The 18587-nt window shown below is 42.2% G+C and overlaps 1 protein-coding gene across 3 annotated transcripts in view; it reads right to left on the reverse strand.

Annotated features, from left to right (window-relative positions):
* Window positions 1-8115: 8115 nt before the first annotated feature.
* The window catches only part of LOC107745896 (filamin-A-interacting protein 1-like), a 33049-nt gene continuing 22577 nt past the window's right edge, over window positions 8116-18587 (reverse strand). For 2 of the 3 annotated variants that reach the window (XM_016559931.1, XM_016559930.1), the window contains 2 exons: window positions 12312-15090; window positions 10694-11297 (listed from right to left, as the gene is read on the reverse strand). In XM_016559931.1, coding sequence (XP_016415417.1) covers window positions 11118-11297; window positions 12312-15090 — 2959 coding nt within the window. In that variant the 3' untranslated portion in view covers window positions 10694-11117. Of the gene's footprint in view, window positions 8299-10693; window positions 11298-12311; window positions 15091-18587 lie in introns of those variants that run through there. The other variant, XM_016559932.1, reaches the window with a different exon arrangement.

An 18587-nucleotide genomic window follows, 5' to 3' on the forward strand; every position in this document is an offset into this window, starting at 1 on the left:
GAGGTGGCCTGGCAAATCATTAGCTCCGTGTTTTCTTTGTAAAGATAAGCAGAGCGAGACAGGAACTCATTGGAGAAAGTTGCCGCCTGGCTGGCCTGGTTCAGTTTTTTATGACTCTCATATAATGGTGTGATGTTCAGGAAATGCCTTACAATATGTATCTGAAATAGTCCGGTGAAAAGGCTCTACTGAATATTTTGATAGTAAGAGTGTTTTCGCTTGGCTTACAGGAATTATCCGAGCCAGGATGGAAAAAGTATCTCATGCCTGCACATTGTGCATGGCTACTCTGCAGAAGGATGATGGGCAAGACTGCTGCCCTTCTTGTTTAGGCTTGGAACACCTGAAACAAGGCCTCACAGAGGATGCCTGCATGGTCTGCAGATTTATGTCTTGGAAGAGGAAGACTTCAAGGATAGCTTTGGTGGAAGGACTCTTGGGTGAGTTGCTACCAACACCACCACCACCACCACGTAAATCGGCAGTGGAAGATCTGCAGTCAGAGCAGGAAGTGGTGAAGCAGGCTCTTCGGGCTGCATTGGCTCACCTAGGTCTTGATACAGCACCGGCAGCAGTAGCCTCTACTAGTGCTTTTTTCAGAGGTTCAGCTCAACCATCTCCTCTTACCATTCCACCATCGAAAGATTTTATTGATGAGTTACAGAAGTGTTGGGCTAACCCAAAATCACTTACGCACCACACTAGTGCAAGCAGAGCTTTGGCTGCGATGCAAGATGCAGACACTTTTGGCCTGGGTCAGATTCCTAAGGTTGATCCAATTATTGCCTCGTTTGTTCTCTCTCCAGAAGAGGTTTTGAGGCCTGATGTCCGTTGCCCTCGGCCTCAATGTCGGATTACGGATGATCTTCTTATACAAGCATATAACACTGCAGCGCATAAGGGTCGCATTGGCAATTCTCTCTCCCATCTTATGTTGGCATTGTCCCAGTCTCTTCAGTCTTCTGGGAGCGATGCTACAAACCAGGACTTAAGTGATGCTACGTTACAGTCAATAGCATTCATGACAAGAGAATTGGGTAGGCTTATGTCAACACTCACACAGGCACGCCGACAAGTCTGGCTTGCACAATCACCCCTGTCTAAGGCCTGTAGGAAAACTCTGAAGGATCTTCTGGTAGTCCCCGGACAGCTCTTCGGCCAAGCTGCACAACAGACACTAGAGCGCAGTGTCCAGGCAAATCAGACCAGACAGCAGTTTGCAGATCTGAGGAGAGTTCCACCATCTCGCTTACAGTACAGACAGCCCCTTAGGGGCCATGAATTGCCGCTTTCTCAGTTTTCAACAGGCCCAGCTGATATTCATAGGAGCCAGCCTCAGCATTTGGAGCGGTCTCTTAGAGTAGAGCGATCTGTTCAGCGACCCCGGGGATGGGGACAACAATCATTTCAGGCCCCAAAGGGCAGAGCGCCGGCCCAGCATTCCCCCAGGAATGCTAAAGGCCAGGGATGCAGGACCTGAAAGTCTGCGGCCGCCCGTCGGACGTTTTTCTCATCAGCAGCTCAGTTACTGGGAAACAACAACTTCAGACCCATGGGTGATAGCAACTTTAACTCAAGGGTACAAGCTGCAGTTCTGATGGCGGCCTCCCTCTTTCAAGGGGGTCAAGATGACCACAGTTTCAGACCCCAACAACGCAAATTCCTTAAAGCAAGAAATAAAACAACTCCTAGAGAAGGGTGCCATCGAACCAATAAAATGGCCAGAACGGCTCAGTGGGTTCTACTCAATATACTTCATAATTCCAAAAAAAGACGGCGGGGTAAGGCCTATACTCGACCATCTTCGCTCCCTCAACAAGTTTTTGAAGATACTTCCATTTCGAATGTTGCGCGTGACCGATGTTCTCCACGCAGTCAGGCAACAGCACTGGTTCACCACAATGGACTTAAAGGATGCTTACTTCCATGTTCCAATTGCTCCACAGCACAGGCCATTTCTCCGCTTTGCATTCCAAGATCAAGTCTATCAGTTCCGAGTACTTCCATTCGGTCTTTCTCTATCCCCACGAGTCTTCACCAGGTGTATGGCAGCAGCATTGGCTCCAATACAGGCCAAAGGGCTTCAGGTACTTCCGTACTTGGACGACTGGCTGCTTTGCTCTCACTCTCGGGAGCAGGCAAGGGTGGAAATCACACAGCTGCTCTCCCATATTGCCCGGCTGGGCCTGGCTGTGAATTTCGGCAAGAGCCAGTTAATTCCAACTCAGTCGGTGAAGTTCATAGGTGTTATCCTGGACTCACAATTAATGATAGCTTCGCCATCAGAACAGCGGGTGAACAGTATTCTGCAGCTCCTCCAGCGGTTTCAAACGCAGACCAGGCTACCGTTCAGGTATTTCCTCAGACTCATGGGTATGCTGGCAGCAGCAGCTATGGAAAAACCGTTGGGTCTCCTTTCGCTTCGTCCCTTCCAGAGATGGGTGAACAGTCTTCGTCTGAATCCCACTTGGCACAGGAACAAGTTGATCAAAGTTACACAGCAATGCCTTCTCACGCTGAAACCATGGAGGAGGGGGTCATATCTGACCAAAGGAGTTGCTCTGGGCAGGATTCCCTCTCGGCATGAGGTAGTCCAGACCGATGCTTCTTTTACCAGCTGGGGAGCAGTCTGGCAACACAGAGCGGTCAGAGGGCAATGGGATTCCCGGCAAAGAGGGGAAAATATAAACACCCTGGAAATACGAGCAGTGCTACTGGCAATTAAGCACTTTGCACTGAGTCTGGAAGGCAGGCATGTTCTGATCAGGTCAGACAATACATCAGTGATTTATCGCATCAACCATCAAGGGGGCACGAAATCCAGCCAGTCTCTTCAAGTATCACATGAGCTGTTGACCTGGGCCTTCCCTCGGTTTGCGAGTATCAGAGCCATGCCCTGGAGCCTTCCCAGGAGGATGGATCTCCTCCACCAGTTGGGAGGTCAGATTTGGCACCCAAATCCAGACCGCCTACAGCTCTGTATTTGGCCTCTGAAGGGCCAGAACCACTTTTGAGAGTATGTGATCAGGATGTACAGAACACTATAATGAATTCTAGAGCACCTTCCACCAGGAGTGCTTATGCTTATAGGTGGAAGTTCTTCTCTGATTGGTGTAGGGAGCAAAGAGTGTCCCCAGAGGTATGTCCTGTCCCCTTGGTGTTACGTTTTTTGCAATCTCTGCTGGAAGATAATCGGGCAGCTTCTACCTTAAGAGTTTATGTGGCTGCAATTTCAGCACATCATGTACGAATAGATGGGCAGCCATTGGGATCTCATGCCTTGGTTTCTCAATTCCTTAGAGGTGCGCATCGACTGCGCCCCCCTCAGATCATTCGGGTACCCTCATGGGACCTGAGCCTTGTCTTGAAGTCTCTTACATTACCTCCATTCGAACCTTTGGAGCACAGTGATTTGAAGTGGCTCTCATTGTACTTCAGCTAAACGAGTGAGTGAGCTCCACGCATTATCAGTTAACACAACCTCCATGAGCTGGAATGCAGATGATTCGGTAGTGATGTTGTGGCCAAACCCAGCATTTCTCCCCAAGAGGCTCTCTGTCCTGTTTAGAAATCAGGGTATTGAGCTGGCAGTATTTAATCCTCCAGGGTTGGATTCACAAGAAGGAAGTGGATGCAGACTCTTGTGCCCGGTAAGGGCTCTCCGTGGCTACCTCAGGGCCACAGAAGATTTTCGGCAATCAGACCAGCTTTTTCTCTGCTTTGGTGAGCAGAGAAAAGGTCAGCCCCTCTCAAAGCAGAGATTGTCACATTGGGTAGTGGAGGTTATCACCCATGCTTACAAGTCTACTGGTTGTCCATTGCCATCGGGAGTGAGATGTCATTCAACAAGAAGCATTTCAATGTCTTGGGAGGCACTAAAAGGTGTCCCCCTAAGTGACATCTGTGCGGCAGCTACATGGTCATCTACGAACACATTTTCCCGATATTACAGGATTAATGTGGCTGCATCGGATACTTTTGAAACTGGGCCTTCCCTCGGTTTGCGAGTATCAGAGCCATGCACATCCCAAGAGTGACAAATGTGGTGGCAGATTTCTTGTCACGCTACAGACCTCCGTCGGGGGAGTGGAGTATCAACCCAGAGGTGGTGGAGATGATAAGGCAGCAGTTTGGCAGAGCAGAAGTAGATCTCTTTGCCTCAGCAACATCGACCCAGTGCCCCCTCTGGTTTTCGCTAGCAGAAGAATCCAGTCCTCTGGGGCAGGATGCTCTAGCCCACGACTGGCCAGATCAGTTACTGTATGCCTTTCCCCCGATACCATTGATCTTAGCAACTGTTCACAGAGTCCTTCAGGGACACCACAGGCTACTGCTAGTGGCACCAAACTGGCCAGGGAGACCCTCGTATCCAATGATGTTCAGGCTCTTAGAAGATTGTCACATTGGGTAGTGGAGGTTATCACCCATGCTTACAAGTCTAATGGTTGTTCATTGCCATCGGGAGTGAGATGTCATTCAACAAGAAGCATTTCGACGTCTTGGGCGGCACTAAAAGGTGTCCCCCTAAGTGACATCTGTGCGGCAGCTAAATGGTCGTCTACGAACACATTTTCCCGATATTACAGGATTAATGTGGCTGCATCGGATACTTTTGAAACAGCAGTCCTGTTGGGACCCTCAACTTCTTAGAGGTAAACAGGACCTCCTCGTGACCTTGTGGTTATAAGTCAGTGAAGCACTGCCTCTGGCGGTCAGAAAGAACGAAATAGAACGAGAGTTACGAATGTAACTGCGGTTCTATGAGTTCTGGATGACCGCCAGAGCTTTCTGTCACTCGGAGTCAGGGCGAGAAGATTCCGTAGGGACAGTCTGCAGGAAGTTAGGGAGACCCTGGTATCCAATGATGTTCAGGCTCTTAGAAGGGGAGCCCTGGAGCCTTCCCAGGAGGATGGATCTCCTCCACCAGTTGGGAGGTCAGATTTGGCACCCAAATCCAGACCGCCTACAGCTCTGTATTTGGCCTCTGAAGGGCCAGAACCACTTTTGAGAGTATGTGATCAGGATGTACAGAACACTATAATGAATTCTAGAGCACCTTCCACCAGGCCTCCTCGTGACCTTGTGGTTATAAGTCAGTGAAGCACTGCCTCTGGCGGTCAGAAAGAACGAAATAGAACGAGAGTTACGAATGTAACTGCGGTTCTATGAGTTCTGGATGACCGCCAGAGCTTTCTGTCACTCGGAGTCATCCTGGTCACGAGGGACATTGTTTGTATTAGACTCGACCTGTGCATCTGCGATGAAGATAACATTCAGTGTGAAGCACTGCCTCTGGCGGTCATCCAGAACTCATAGAACCGCAGTTATATTCGTAACTCTCGTTTTCTGTGAGAGTGAATGAATGGGAATCCACCTGCAGAGAGATTTGCGCTCGCGCATTTGATGCGCTCTCGCATAGGCAATATGCGCTTTGGACATTTGTCATTAAAATAACTAATCCTAACCATTGCGTATCCTATGCACACCAAAGTCAATTTATGCGTATAAATAGAACGGCAAATAGAAACAGAAACTTGTGGTATTGATATGCACTTTCATAATTTACGATATAAAGCTGCATAGATTTTTATTTTAAGACAATCATATGCTGTGGCGGGCCGGAATGAGTTTGACACATGTGTCTTAAGGTGTAAATTTATTACTTTTTTGTTAATCTGGCAACACATCCCTTAAGAAAATTAACCATGGTTAAAATAATAATAATAATAATAATAATAAACAACACCATAGTTACTATAGTTAATTCATGGTAACCACAAATTAACCATATAATAGATAGATAGATAGATAGATAGATAAAATTTAAAAGATTGCATTAAAACACCACTTTGTACTATCATGATTGCACTACATGCCCATGCAAATGTGTATTTGTCCCTAAACGTTAAAAGTTTGTGGTGCAGATTATAACACTTCCAGTGGACCAGAAAGTCATGAGCTTCATAAATGTGTTTATTTGGGTGAATTTCTCGTTTTATATGCAGGACAGACACACACTTCAGTTCAGTGAGCTCATACTGCATTCGCAGAGGTCATATATGCTATAAATTAAATTAAATACAGTTGTTGATTATAAGGACTTTGTGGATTACAATTCTGTGCGGTGACGAGTACTTTTATTCTTAACTAAACATACAGCATCATGCACCTTTTCCCCAACTGACCCTCTCTCATTCTTTTAACACATCAATGCCACCATTAAATTCTAGCAGAGACTGATAAATATTGATCAATAAACTGCTCTCAGCAGTATGACACTTTAACCAGTCGTTTCCAAATCAAACAATATAACGTTAGATCAGCGCTTAAAGTCAACATGAACTTGCTCACACAACCAAATTTATGCATAATGCAACACATTTCCAGGTGAAACAGAATATTAAACAAGAAAAAAAAAATTACAAATGACAAACTTATGAATCATTTGCAATAGGACCAGGAGCATGTAGGCTATTACCGCTTGTGCTGTGCTGAAAATCCTTTAAGCCCTAATTTGGTTTTCCTGGTCAAAAATGACCGGCCTTTTAAAATTGCTTGTAAATCTCTTATTATTTTATATTATCACCAAATCTCGGATTCAGTCTTTCGGTCAGCTCTTCTCTTTTGGTCTTTCAATTAGAACAGGTTTTGTATTGATTGATTGATCATAGGCCTCACTGATTTGAGCTCATTTTTAAATGAAAAAAGAACTATATGTGGATCATTTTGTCAATGTTTACACAAAAACTTTACTCAGGTGTATGAGGTCAGATCAATGAGGCCTACGATCAGTCAGTTCCAAAAAGAAATACAAAACCTGTTCTAATTGAAAGAAAACAAGTTAATAAAGATTGAATCAAGTTAAGAAAGATTTGGTGATAATATAGCAAGAAATATATAAGGAATTTTTTGTTGAACACATATAGTGTAACAAGGTCCTAAAAAACGTTTATAGGGGATCCTAAGAAAGTACAAAAATTATTTTTAAAAAATTTGGGAAGTTGTTATGCCCTGTGTGAGTAAAGTCAGAAAGTTTTAGTCCAATGTGATCAAATTAACTAGCATTTCAGGGAAAAAGAAAATCCAAAATCACCTGAACACAACATGAAAGTAAATGGGGACAATTTTGATTTCCTGTTGACTTTTCTCAAAGTACATGTAAAAAACATCCTATGTCAGTTTCTCTTCTTCTCACATGCTGCAACTTTTCACGTTCTACAATTTGCATCTCTTTCTTGACTCTCTGGCATCCAGGGTTCATCAATCTGCCGTCTGACTGTCTTGTGGTCTTGAATCACTGGTATAATCTATATAGAGTGGGTACGGAAAGTATTCAGACCCCCTTAAATTTTTCACTCTTTGTTATATTGCAGCCATTTGCTAAAATCATTTAAGTTAATTTTTTTTCCTCATTAATGTACACACAGCACCCCATATTGACAGAAAAACACAGAATTGTTGACATTTTTGCAAATTTATTAAAAAAGAAAAACTGAAAAATGCTCAGTATTTAGTAGAAGCACCCTCTTGATCTAATACAGCCATGAGTCTTATTGGGAAAGATGCAACAAGTTTTTCACACATGGATTTGGGGATCCTCTGCCATTCCCTCTTGCAGATCCACTCCAGTTCTGTCAGGTTGGATGGTAAACGTTGGTGGACAGCCATTTTTAGGTCTCTCCAGAGATGCTCAATTGGGTTTAAGTCAGGGCTCTGGCTGGGCCATTCAAGAACAGTCACAGAGTTGTTGTGAAGCCACTCCTTCGTTATTTTAGCTGTGTGCTTAGGGTCATTGTCTTGTTGGAAGGTAAACCTTAGTTCCAGTCTGAGGTCCTGAGCACTCTGGAGAAGGTTTTCGCCCAGGATATCCCTGTACTTGGCCGCATTCATCTTTCCCTCGATTGCAACCAGTCGTCCTGTCCCTGCAACTGAAAAACACCCCCACAGCATGATGCTGCCACCACCATGCTTCACTGTTGGGACTGTATTGGACAGGTGATGATACATTAATGAGGAAAAAAAATTAACTTAAATGATTTTAGCAAATGGCTGCAATATAACAAAGAGTGAAAAATTTAAGGGGGTCTGAATACTTTCCGTACCCACTGTATATATATATATATGGTGCATTACTACAGATCCTTGTGCTTGAACCGGCTTTGACAGGTTCGCCCCTCGTTCTATTGGTGCATGTGGATGCAGGGCGGGTGTAGACCTCTCAGTCAGGCATACTGTATTATGGACCGGATTTGAAACAGCCTCAGCGCGGCTCTCGATTCACTTGGAGCACAACATTCTCTGTGGATGAAAACAGGGAAAGTGAGCTTACTGAGGAAACACAGCAATCATCCGAAACCCACGGCTTACTGCATGGAACGAATCAGTTTCACATTCATGTTATGCGCTTTTGAGCAGCCAAGTTCATGGATGGTGAAAATATCAGAGCAATTTTACGATCGTTTTCTGGGAATCACAACGCGCCGTTGAATCCAACGAGTTTTATCTCACGAGTGAGGTCATCAGCGAGCTGCCAAAGCCTGTTATTGCGCATGGATGGATTAGAAAATGAACAGTCAGTTTGTCAGCGGCGGTGAAAAAGGTATTAATTGATTTAAAAAGCCCTTCATAGTGACACACAGAACTCATGAGAAAGACAAAAGCTTTAAAGTTCACCTAAAAATAAAAACGTTGTCTTTGTTTACTCACCCTCATGTCGTTCCAAACCCATTTGACTTTCATTCTTCTGTTGGTAATGCCGTTTAAACGAATTGAAAGCACATTTGAACGTGATTTGAGAGCTTTTTGGAGCTTGACAGCACCAGGCCTCAGATGAAAAAGATCATTCTGGACCTTCTGCAAAACATCACGGAGGAAAGAAGGTCACAAGGCATGAGGGTGAGTAAATAATGACATAATTTTCGTTTTTGGGCAAAGCGTTCCTTTAATGCTGAACTGATCAATTAAAAGCCCTGTCTTTATTTGTGTAATTGCCGAGTTTGTATCAGGCAGAAGGACACAATCAGGATGTTAAACGGGACTCCAGATCTCCAGCTGTTGTTTCTTATTTCTCATAACAGCGTTCTCTGGCTCCCAGATGGCCTGGATAGAGCACTAAACTCAGATCGCAAAGTAACATCACCAGAAGAACACTACATAGAGATTTCTTAAAGGAGTAGCTTACCTAAAAATTGAAAATTTGCTGAAAATCTACTCACCCTGCAGGCCATCCAAGATGTAGATGAGTTTGTTTCTTCATCAGATTTGGAGAAATGTAGCATTGCATCACTTGCTCACCAATGGATGCTCTGCAGTGAATGGGTGCCGTCAGAATGAGAGTCCAAACAGCTGATAAAAACATCACAATAATCCACAAGTAATCCACACCACTCCAGTCCATCAATTAACATTTTATGAAGTGAAAAGCTGCATGTTTAAAAGAAACAAATCCATCAAGACGGTTTTATCTTCAAACTGTTGCTTCCAACTAAAATACGAGTCCTCTATCCATAATATTGTTTCTCCAGCAAAGTCCGCTGAATCAGGAGAGAAATATGCAACGATCAAACACAGTTTACAAGCAAAAACCTTCCAAAATGGTTCTAAACAAATTTGTGGGTATAGATTTTGATGTGAGAGACAACAGAGGATGCAGGGCTTTTCACTGAAGGAAGCAATATGGATTATAAAGCAACGGTTTTAAGTTAAAATGCCTAAATGATGGGATTTTTTCCTACAAATGCACAGCTTTTGGCTTCACAAGACATTAATTGATGGACTGGAGTGGTGTGGATTATTGTGATGTTTTTATCAGCTGTTTGGACTCTCATCCTGACGGCACCCATTCACTGCAGAGCATCCATTGGTGAGCAAGTGATGTACAGTAATGCTACATTTCTCCAAATCTGTTCTCATGAAGAAACAAACTCCTCTACATCTTGGATGGTCTGAAGGTGAATAGATTTTCAGCAAGCTTTCATTTTTGGGTGAACAATTCCTTTAAGATGCTAAAAAATGAACTGACCATTTCTAAGTAAAGTGAAGGGCATTAAACTTGCTTAGTAGCTTTTTTCCTTTGCAATACAAGTCACAAATGTGTCAAAACCTTAATTGTAGAAATATTCTGGGTTCAATGCAGGTTAAATCTGTAAAATAATGTTGTTTACCAATAATTTAGACCCTTCCCCTCAGTTAAAACCAAATAAGTAAAAACCATGTTTACAGTAATGGACTTCTATGGGGCGAGACATTTGGTAAAGTTTAGAAGCAGAAATGTGATGCTTGTATTTATAAATATTTATATCAACTGTTCCGTACAAAACAAAAGTGTCATTGAACAAAATTGATTCAGAATGTGTTACTGAATTGCAAGGAAACAAAAGGCATTGGAATAATTTTAGGAATAATATCAAATTCCTTCACTGTCAGAATATTTAGTCTTCAAAATGGGTGAATCATGAATATCAGTTTATCCACTGAACATGCTTAAACTAATGTCAATATGGTTTAAAATGTTATTCACAATTTATGGAGGTTTCCTGACCTTAGTTCAATGCCATTATACTCTACACAGAACATAATAATACATAATAATAAATAATATTTCTTCCCCCATTTTCTTCCTAGCATTCCCTATCAAATATCAATATATAAATAATCAATAAACCCAAAATGAAAAAAAAAATGTTTCTATGTATTCTGAAGACAGAAAAATATTTATTAAGTGGAATCAGAAAATTCATTCAGTGGCATTTAATACAATATATTTCCACCCCCCTGGAAACCTCCACAAGCAGTTTTACAGAATAAAACCTTAGTGAAATGGTAATGGAAAAATAAATACTAAAAGAAATTGTGAAGGGTTAGTTCAAATGTTTTAGCACAAAACACAAATGCACACATTCCAACTGTCTGAGATCCAGTTATAAATGTCTGTACAATTCATAAAGGCTGATTTGACATACAGTATTTACAATATTGCAATAATGTTTCTCAATCTAGAAATGGAGGCCCCAGTGCCAATGATTGCTCTGTTTTACATTGCAACACTTTTGTTCAGATTTCATTCAGTTCTGTAGTGCTTAGATTAAATTTCAGTGCCACATTATCATGAGCCAATCTTAGCTCTTTCCTCCGGCTCCGGCTTCAGAGCTGCAAACTGCAGATTTCCTCAGTTCAATTTTCATAGACTGGCTCTCAGAGCGTGACGTCGTGGACAAGACCGCTTTCCCGGTTTTCATACCTTTTGACATGGGGATTCGTGTTGCCATGGAGCGAGATGACTGCACATCCGTTCCGTGCTGAAAAAAAGGCAAAGGGAAATATGAGATCACATTTAGAGAGTGTTTCATTTTTTATTAACCATGTGTTTGCCATAGTAAGTGCATTTTGTGTTTGCATTTATGCAGGCTAACTCTCTGTTTCTGAAAAGGAAAGTTTTTAACCTGTTTATAAAGGGGTTAAATTGTCATTTATTTATGCAAAAAAATCTAAAAGCAATATGAAATATAATAAAATTAAAATAAATATATAAATTAATATAAAATTAAATTAATAAGGTGGCCATTCACAAAAGTAAATATTTTAGCCTGAAATTTTATTAAGTCTTTACGTAAGTATTAAGTATTATTTTTTTCAATTATTCATTATTCATTTTTATTTTTTATACTAATAAATAAAACAAAATTAACTATATATATATATATATATATATATATATAAAGCCTTTAATTTATATTCTTTTTTAACTCATTCATTTTTTCCCCTAATATTAAAAACTGTTTAATATTTGCAAATGTAAAATGTAATATTTTATTATGCTGACAACTATTCCTTACAGTTGGTGCTTGATTTAGTAGGTTTTGGTATATAGGCAAGGATAGGAAGGTTATAGCCATGGTCTGGTCACACATTATTCGATTTTATAACAGGTTAAACGTGAGGGGACTGGTCAGTTTGTGCCACTGTTTAAAGGATTTGCTTGACAAGCTTTCTTGGGTGACAAGCACGTCAGTACATTCCAGTGTTAGTTAGCAATAATGGATAGGGAGATTGAATTTGATTTGATCGATACCTTGAAAGAGAGCTATCTAGGGAGCCGACACCCCCTGATATCATTTTGAAACATTTCAGAAGCAACTGAAATATAAAAGATTGAATATGATAATTTTGTTTTAGGGACAAAATCACAAAATATTAACTGTTAAATGACTGTTGTCATTTGATGGCATATATGCACACTCACTTTTCTACCACAACGTTCCGCATCTTCTAAAATCCAAACAGAGGGACAACGCAATGAATCTGGTACTCACCACAGATTGAGTAGACCTGGATGGGGCCGAGGTGATGGGGGTTATTGTGATGCTGCTGGTCATCTTGCCTTGGACCATGTTCCCAACATTAGCTGACGTCTGTCTGGGAGAGCGCAGAACTGTCCCTGTTGGCATCTCTCTGCTGTCTGAACTTATACCATTAGGCCAAACCGTAACTGAGCCACTTCTGTCATCCTGAGGTTTCTTGAACCCTGGTGACCCCAGGTGGATGTGGATCTTGTTGTCCTCTGTGGTTATAATATTGGAGTTGTATTTCCGGATGGGCGTTGGAACCGTCTGCTTTTCAGGGGTCAACTTGAACACGGCCCTGCCCATGGTCATCTCATGGGGTTCTGGGGAGATGGATGTCTGGGAGACTGGAGTTGCACTAACGGTTATGATGGACAGAGGAGAAACAGGATGCTCCGAGTAGAAGCCTTTACCCTTCTCTGGAGATTTTGCTCTGGAGATGGCCGTTATAGTGACTGGAGACTTTGTCCGTTCAGCTGGCCCTTCATTGGTTTTGGACTTTGGCAGCATAGAAGTAGGAACGATTGTTATGCGTGGTTTCTGGAGCCCAAGAGTTGGGATGATGGTGGTACTGGAGAAGAAGTCCTCAGCACGTGGACTGGTGATCTCCAACGTGGCAGTGCTGCTCTGATGGTCTGGAGTCACCTTAATATGAAGAGGCTGACCGGGTTTCTGAGACATGGTTAGTTCTGGTGATGTCCGTGATGTTATTCCATTGACCTCCTGGGTTGATGGAACTCCCTGAGTGATAGTAACTGCTTCTTTCGTCTTCATCCAAGGGTTCCAAGACTTCTTCGTCCCCAACTCTGCAGCCGCCGGCGGGTAACGGTCCAACACGGTCGGTTTCTTGAGACCTTTCTGCCTCAGATTACTCATGAGGTGATTTTCCTCTAGAACAGACTTCTGGATGAACACAGCTGGAGTCTCGTCTTCGATGTGTTCGTTCATGTCTGCGTCGGTCTGTACTGCAGTGGAAGCGAGAGGAACGTCCACAATCCTCCTTCCGTTCATGCTGGGTCTAAGGGCACGGCTGTAACGCTTTGTAGCTTCTAACTCTTTGGTTAGTTTGAGAACTTCTTGACTCATGTTTTTCTTTTCATCCTCCTCTTCGATGAACCGCTGCTGGAGAACCGTGTAGTCCACCTGAAGCTGAGATAGTTGATCCTCCTTGTTCATGAGCTCATGAATCTTCTCTTTTAGAGCTTGGACATCGGACTGAAGATCTCTTGTTTTGGCCTCCTCCATCTTGCAGCGTAGTCTCAGCTCAGCTTCTTGGCTTACCAACTCTCCTTTTTCTATGGCCTTGTTCTTGGTTATCTGCGTCTTCATTTCCTCCAGGAGCTGGGAAAGAGCGTTGGCTTTGTCTTGCTCGGTTCTGAACTTCTTCTCAAGCATGTCGTACTCGTCCTCTGTCTTCAACAAATCGCCCTCCACAACCTCAAGCTGTTTAAGTCGGTTCCTGAGTCTCTCAATCTCCATTGTGAGCTCTTTAACCTTGTTGTCCTCATCGGGATACCCAACTTTGTCTACATTATCTCTGTTTCTTGAAGATTCCCACTCAGCTTCCTCTTGCTTATCCATTTTAGTTTGCATCTGACATAACTTTATACTGAGATCCTTTCGTTTCTCTTCTTCACTTGCAAGTTTAGATTTCAGGTCATCTTTCTCCTTGGTAAGAGTGGACACTTTCATCTCCATTTCGGACTTCAGCTTAAGAAGCTTCTTACTTTCCTCAATCAGTTTTTCTGTGACCTCCATGACTTTGCATTGCTCAGCTTTAAACAGTTTGTTCATCTCCTCACTTTTCTGCTCTTCCTGTTTGATTTGTTCTGCCATGTTCTTCCTCTCGTCCATTAGGATCACCGTGAATGACTTTAGTTTGGTCAAGTCGTCCTTTAAACCCATCTCAGCCTTTTCCAGCCTCGACTCTGAGCACTCAAGTTCTTTGATATGGTTTTTAACTGATTCCAGCTCACACGCCAAGCTCTTTGTCAAGGTTCTTTCTTTCTCCAGGTTGTTGTGAAGCTGGGCACATTCGGATTTGCTCACATTGAAAGCTCCCTCCAGTTTCTCCAGGTCCACCATCCTCTTTTGCAGTTTTTCAACCTCTAGTTTCAGCTCACGGCTGTGATTTTCCTCATCCTGAAGCCTCCTCTTTAGCTCCTTGCACTGTGCTTCTGTTTTCGTGATCTCCTCATCCTTGCCCTCCATTTCCAGAACTCTCTTCCGAAGGTTCTCCAGCTCGGCCATGAGGCTTGAGTTCCCGCACTCCCCTCTGCTTATTTTGTCCCGCAGGTCCTGAAGGTCCTCCTCAGACTTCTGCAGCGTACGATTGGCCTCCTCCAGCTCCTCAATCCTGTGTGAAATGCTGGCCAGCTTCAGACGCAGCTGTCGACTTTCAGACTCCTGCTTGGCCAGCTTGGCGGTCATCTCCTCATGTTCCTGTGAAGATTTGGAGGTCTTATGTTCTAGGTCGAGCTCCAGCCTTTGGATCCTCTGACTGTCTTCTTTAGCTTTGCTGTTGATGAGCTCCAACTGCTGCTCTTTTTCATGTAGCTTCTTGCTGAGATCCTGGATCTTCTGTCTTTCCTGGTCAATCTGTTCAATGTGAAGCTGCCTTTCATCCACCAGCATCAGGGCAAATGATTTCAACTTAACCAGCTCCTCCCGAACTTTCTCAAGATGTTTGCTGTGATCCTTGTCCTTGCGAGCCTGGTATGCCTTCTCTTGCTCCAACAGTCTCTTGAGTCTGGTGAAATCAAAGAGAAAGAGATTCAAATGGATTGACTCATATTCAAAATAAAGGTCAAATTGTACAGTCCCTTTCATTAAAGTTAATATGAAACAACAAAGAGAGAGGAAAGAGAGAGTCAACCATGGGGTATTTTATTATGTGTGTGTGTGTGTGTGTGTGTGTGTGTGTATATATATATATATATATATATATACACACACACACACACACACAACTACATCTGGAAGTTTCATGTGCTCTTGATATTCAGGCTGTAATTTAAATCGCAAGCACATTTATACTAGACACCAAAAGATGATGTCATTCTATCACCATTCGCATGATTTATGATTTATAAGTCTCTCGCTGCACATGTCACAGTGGATCTGATGATTTCAGTAGATTTTCCCAGCTGTTGTCTTAAACCTTTGCCAGTATGAGCAAGTTATGGGCAATAATGAAATTATTATTATTTGCTGAGTAATAACATTTTCATTTTCCCTTTTTATTTATTCATTTATTTACTGTCTCAGATTTGCATTCTTGTTGCAATTCGGAGTGACAGGGCTTCATCTGACCCAAAAGTGCTACATTGTTCTCTTACAAAACAAAACTTTTCCCTTGCATTGTTGTCTGTTCCCATGGGAACTTGGTTGCATGTGAGAAAGGAAGTAATTGGGTCATTTTATAGTTTATATGAGATGGAAAGGGAACCCTTGAAATGATACAGAGGGTTTAGTGCATTGACCACGGCTTTAATTGACTGCTTCCTAAAACAATATCCTAACTTCAGTCTCGGGGAAGAGAATAAGAGAGGAAAGCTGAGAAAAGAGTGCATGAAAAGCTCTCTGATGGCTCCGCCTCCTTTGCCCAAACAAGGGCAGAACAGCCTATGTTAGAGGGATGATATCACCAGCAAGTGGGGCAATGCCGTTTAACACAACATTCACTTTTCACTGCGCTCATGACATGGTTGGAATGTAATGGCTAATGCAGGGAACCGTTCAGTGATGCTTTGAGCAGAGTAACTTCGAAAACATGTCAGGCATGGACCTACCTGGACTCCTTCCCAGCTAGATGGTGAGTTTGAAAAGAGTTTGAAATGAATGCAAATAGGCTGACAGTATTCATTCATGGATTTCTTTGGATATATTATAGTGTCTAACTGCTGTTAAAGCGCATGGTGAGGAAATTAGATCATGGAATAATGAAGGAAATCTGCTGCAAACTCAGTGTCTGGCACTTATTTCGCAAAGGACATGGTCCTTTCGACAGAGAGACTCCCACAGAGCTAGATCAGTGTAAACATTCACCAGCATCATAGACTTTTCTTCAAGTGCCCTTGTTGGCACAGATTCCTCTGTTGTGATGTGCTTGTAGACTTTTTGCCAGGTGGGAACTTATTACTGTTGATGTGCCAAGCTGCCCGTGAGCTGTTTCGATTCTGTGATCATGCAAGCATGAAATGTTCAGTAACAACTGTCGGAGAAAATCACTAAAGCATTCAGACACTGTTCCTTTTCTCATAACGGTCATGCTTGCTTCTGTTCTCTTACTTTCCAATTGTACAGCTTTTTTTGCTGAGTTTTTCATTCACTTTCAAGAAGGCAATATGATGGGTGTGTGTGTGTGTGTGTGTGTGTGTGTGTGTGTATATATATATATATATATATACACACACACACACACACACATAAACACACACCCATCATATTGCCTTCTTGAAAGTGAATGAAAAACTCAGCAAAAAAAGCTGTACAATTGGAAAGTAAGAGAACAGAAGCAAGCATGACCGTTATGAGAAAAGGAACAGTGTCTGAATGCTTTAGTGATTTTCTCCGACAGTTGTTACTGAACATTTCATGCTTGCATGATCACAGAATCGAAACAGCTCACGGGCAGCTTGGCACATCAACAGTAATAAGTTCCCACCTGGCAAAAAGTCTACAAGCACATCACAACAGAGGAATCTGTGCCAACAAGGGCACTTGAAGAAAAGTCTATGATGCTGGTGAATGTTTACACTGATCTAGCTCTGTGGGAGTCTCTCTGTCGAAAGGACCATGTCCTTTGCGAAATAAGTGCCAGACACTGAGTTTGCAGCAGATTTCCTTCATTATTCCATGATCTAATTTCCTCACCATGCGCTTTAACAGCAGTTAGACACTATAATATATCCAAAGAAATCCATGAATGAATACTGTCAGCCTATTTGCATTCATTTCAAACTCTTTTCAAACTCACCATCTAGCTGGGAAGGAGTCCAGGTAGGTCCATGCCTGACATGTTTTCGAAGTTACTCTGCTCAAAGCATCACTGAACGGTTCCCTGCATTAGCCATTACATTCCAACCATGTCATGAGCGCAGTGAAAAGTGAATGTTGTGTTAAACGGCATTGCCCCACTTGCTGGTGATATCATCCCTCTAACATAGGCTGTTCTGCCCTTGTTTGGGCAAAGGAGGCGGAGCCATCAGAGAGCTTTTCATGCACTCTTTTCTCAGCTTTCCTCTCTTATTCTCTTCCCCGAGACTGAAGTTAGGATATTGTTTTAGGAAGCAGTCAATTAAAGCCGTGGTCAATGCACTAAACCCTCTGTATCATTTCAAGGGTTCCCTTTCCATCTCATATAAACTATAAAATGACCCAATTACTTCCTTTCTCACATGCAACCAAGTTCCCATGGGAACAGACAACAATGCAAGGGAAAAGTTTTGTTTTGTAAGAGAACAATGTAGCACTTTTGGGTCAGATGAAGCCCTGTCACTCCGAATTGCAACAAGAATGCAAATCTGAGACAGTAAATAAATGAATAAATAAAAAGGGAAAATGAAAATGTTATTACTCAGCAAATAATAATAATTTCATTATTGCCCATAACTTGCTCATACTGGCAAAGGTTTAAGACAACAGCTGGGAAAATCTACTGAAATCATCAGATCCACTGTGACATGTGCAGCGAGAGACTTATAAATCATAAATCATGCGAATGGTGATAGAATGACATCATCTTTTGGTGTCTAGTATAAATGTGCTTGCGATTTAAATTACAGCCTGAATATCAAGAGCACATGAAACTTCCAGATGTAGTTTTAATTGGTGATGGTTGCTAACATACCTACAGTGAGAACGAAACTTCGATGTGCAACTCCAGACACAAGTGATGTGCTATTGCTTCGAGCGATCAGACATGAACTTTTCCTGGAGGATGATAAAACGGGTGAGAAAAATCCCCTAAATGTGTACATTGGATCCCAACTTTTTAAAACACCTTAGCAACCACCTAGCAACAATCTAGAAAACCCTAGCAAACACAAAACACACCCTTTTCTCTGCCTTTTTTTTTGTAAGATTTTTTTAAATGCTGGATTTTATATTGCTGTAAACATGAAGCGGCATTTGCAATGCATTTTACTTCTATAATGTGACATTTCCGAGTTAAACTAAATATTAACAAAGGAAAAATGTACAGTAGGCACTTGATTGTATCCATCAGGAATTATATATAACTCC

This window comes from Sinocyclocheilus rhinocerous, unplaced genomic scaffold (assembly GCF_001515625.1).
Source record: "Sinocyclocheilus rhinocerous isolate Xijiao unplaced genomic scaffold, SAMN03320098_v1.1 scaffold228, whole genome shotgun sequence".
Classification (NCBI taxonomy): Eukaryota; Metazoa; Chordata; class Actinopteri; order Cypriniformes; family Cyprinidae; genus Sinocyclocheilus; species Sinocyclocheilus rhinocerous.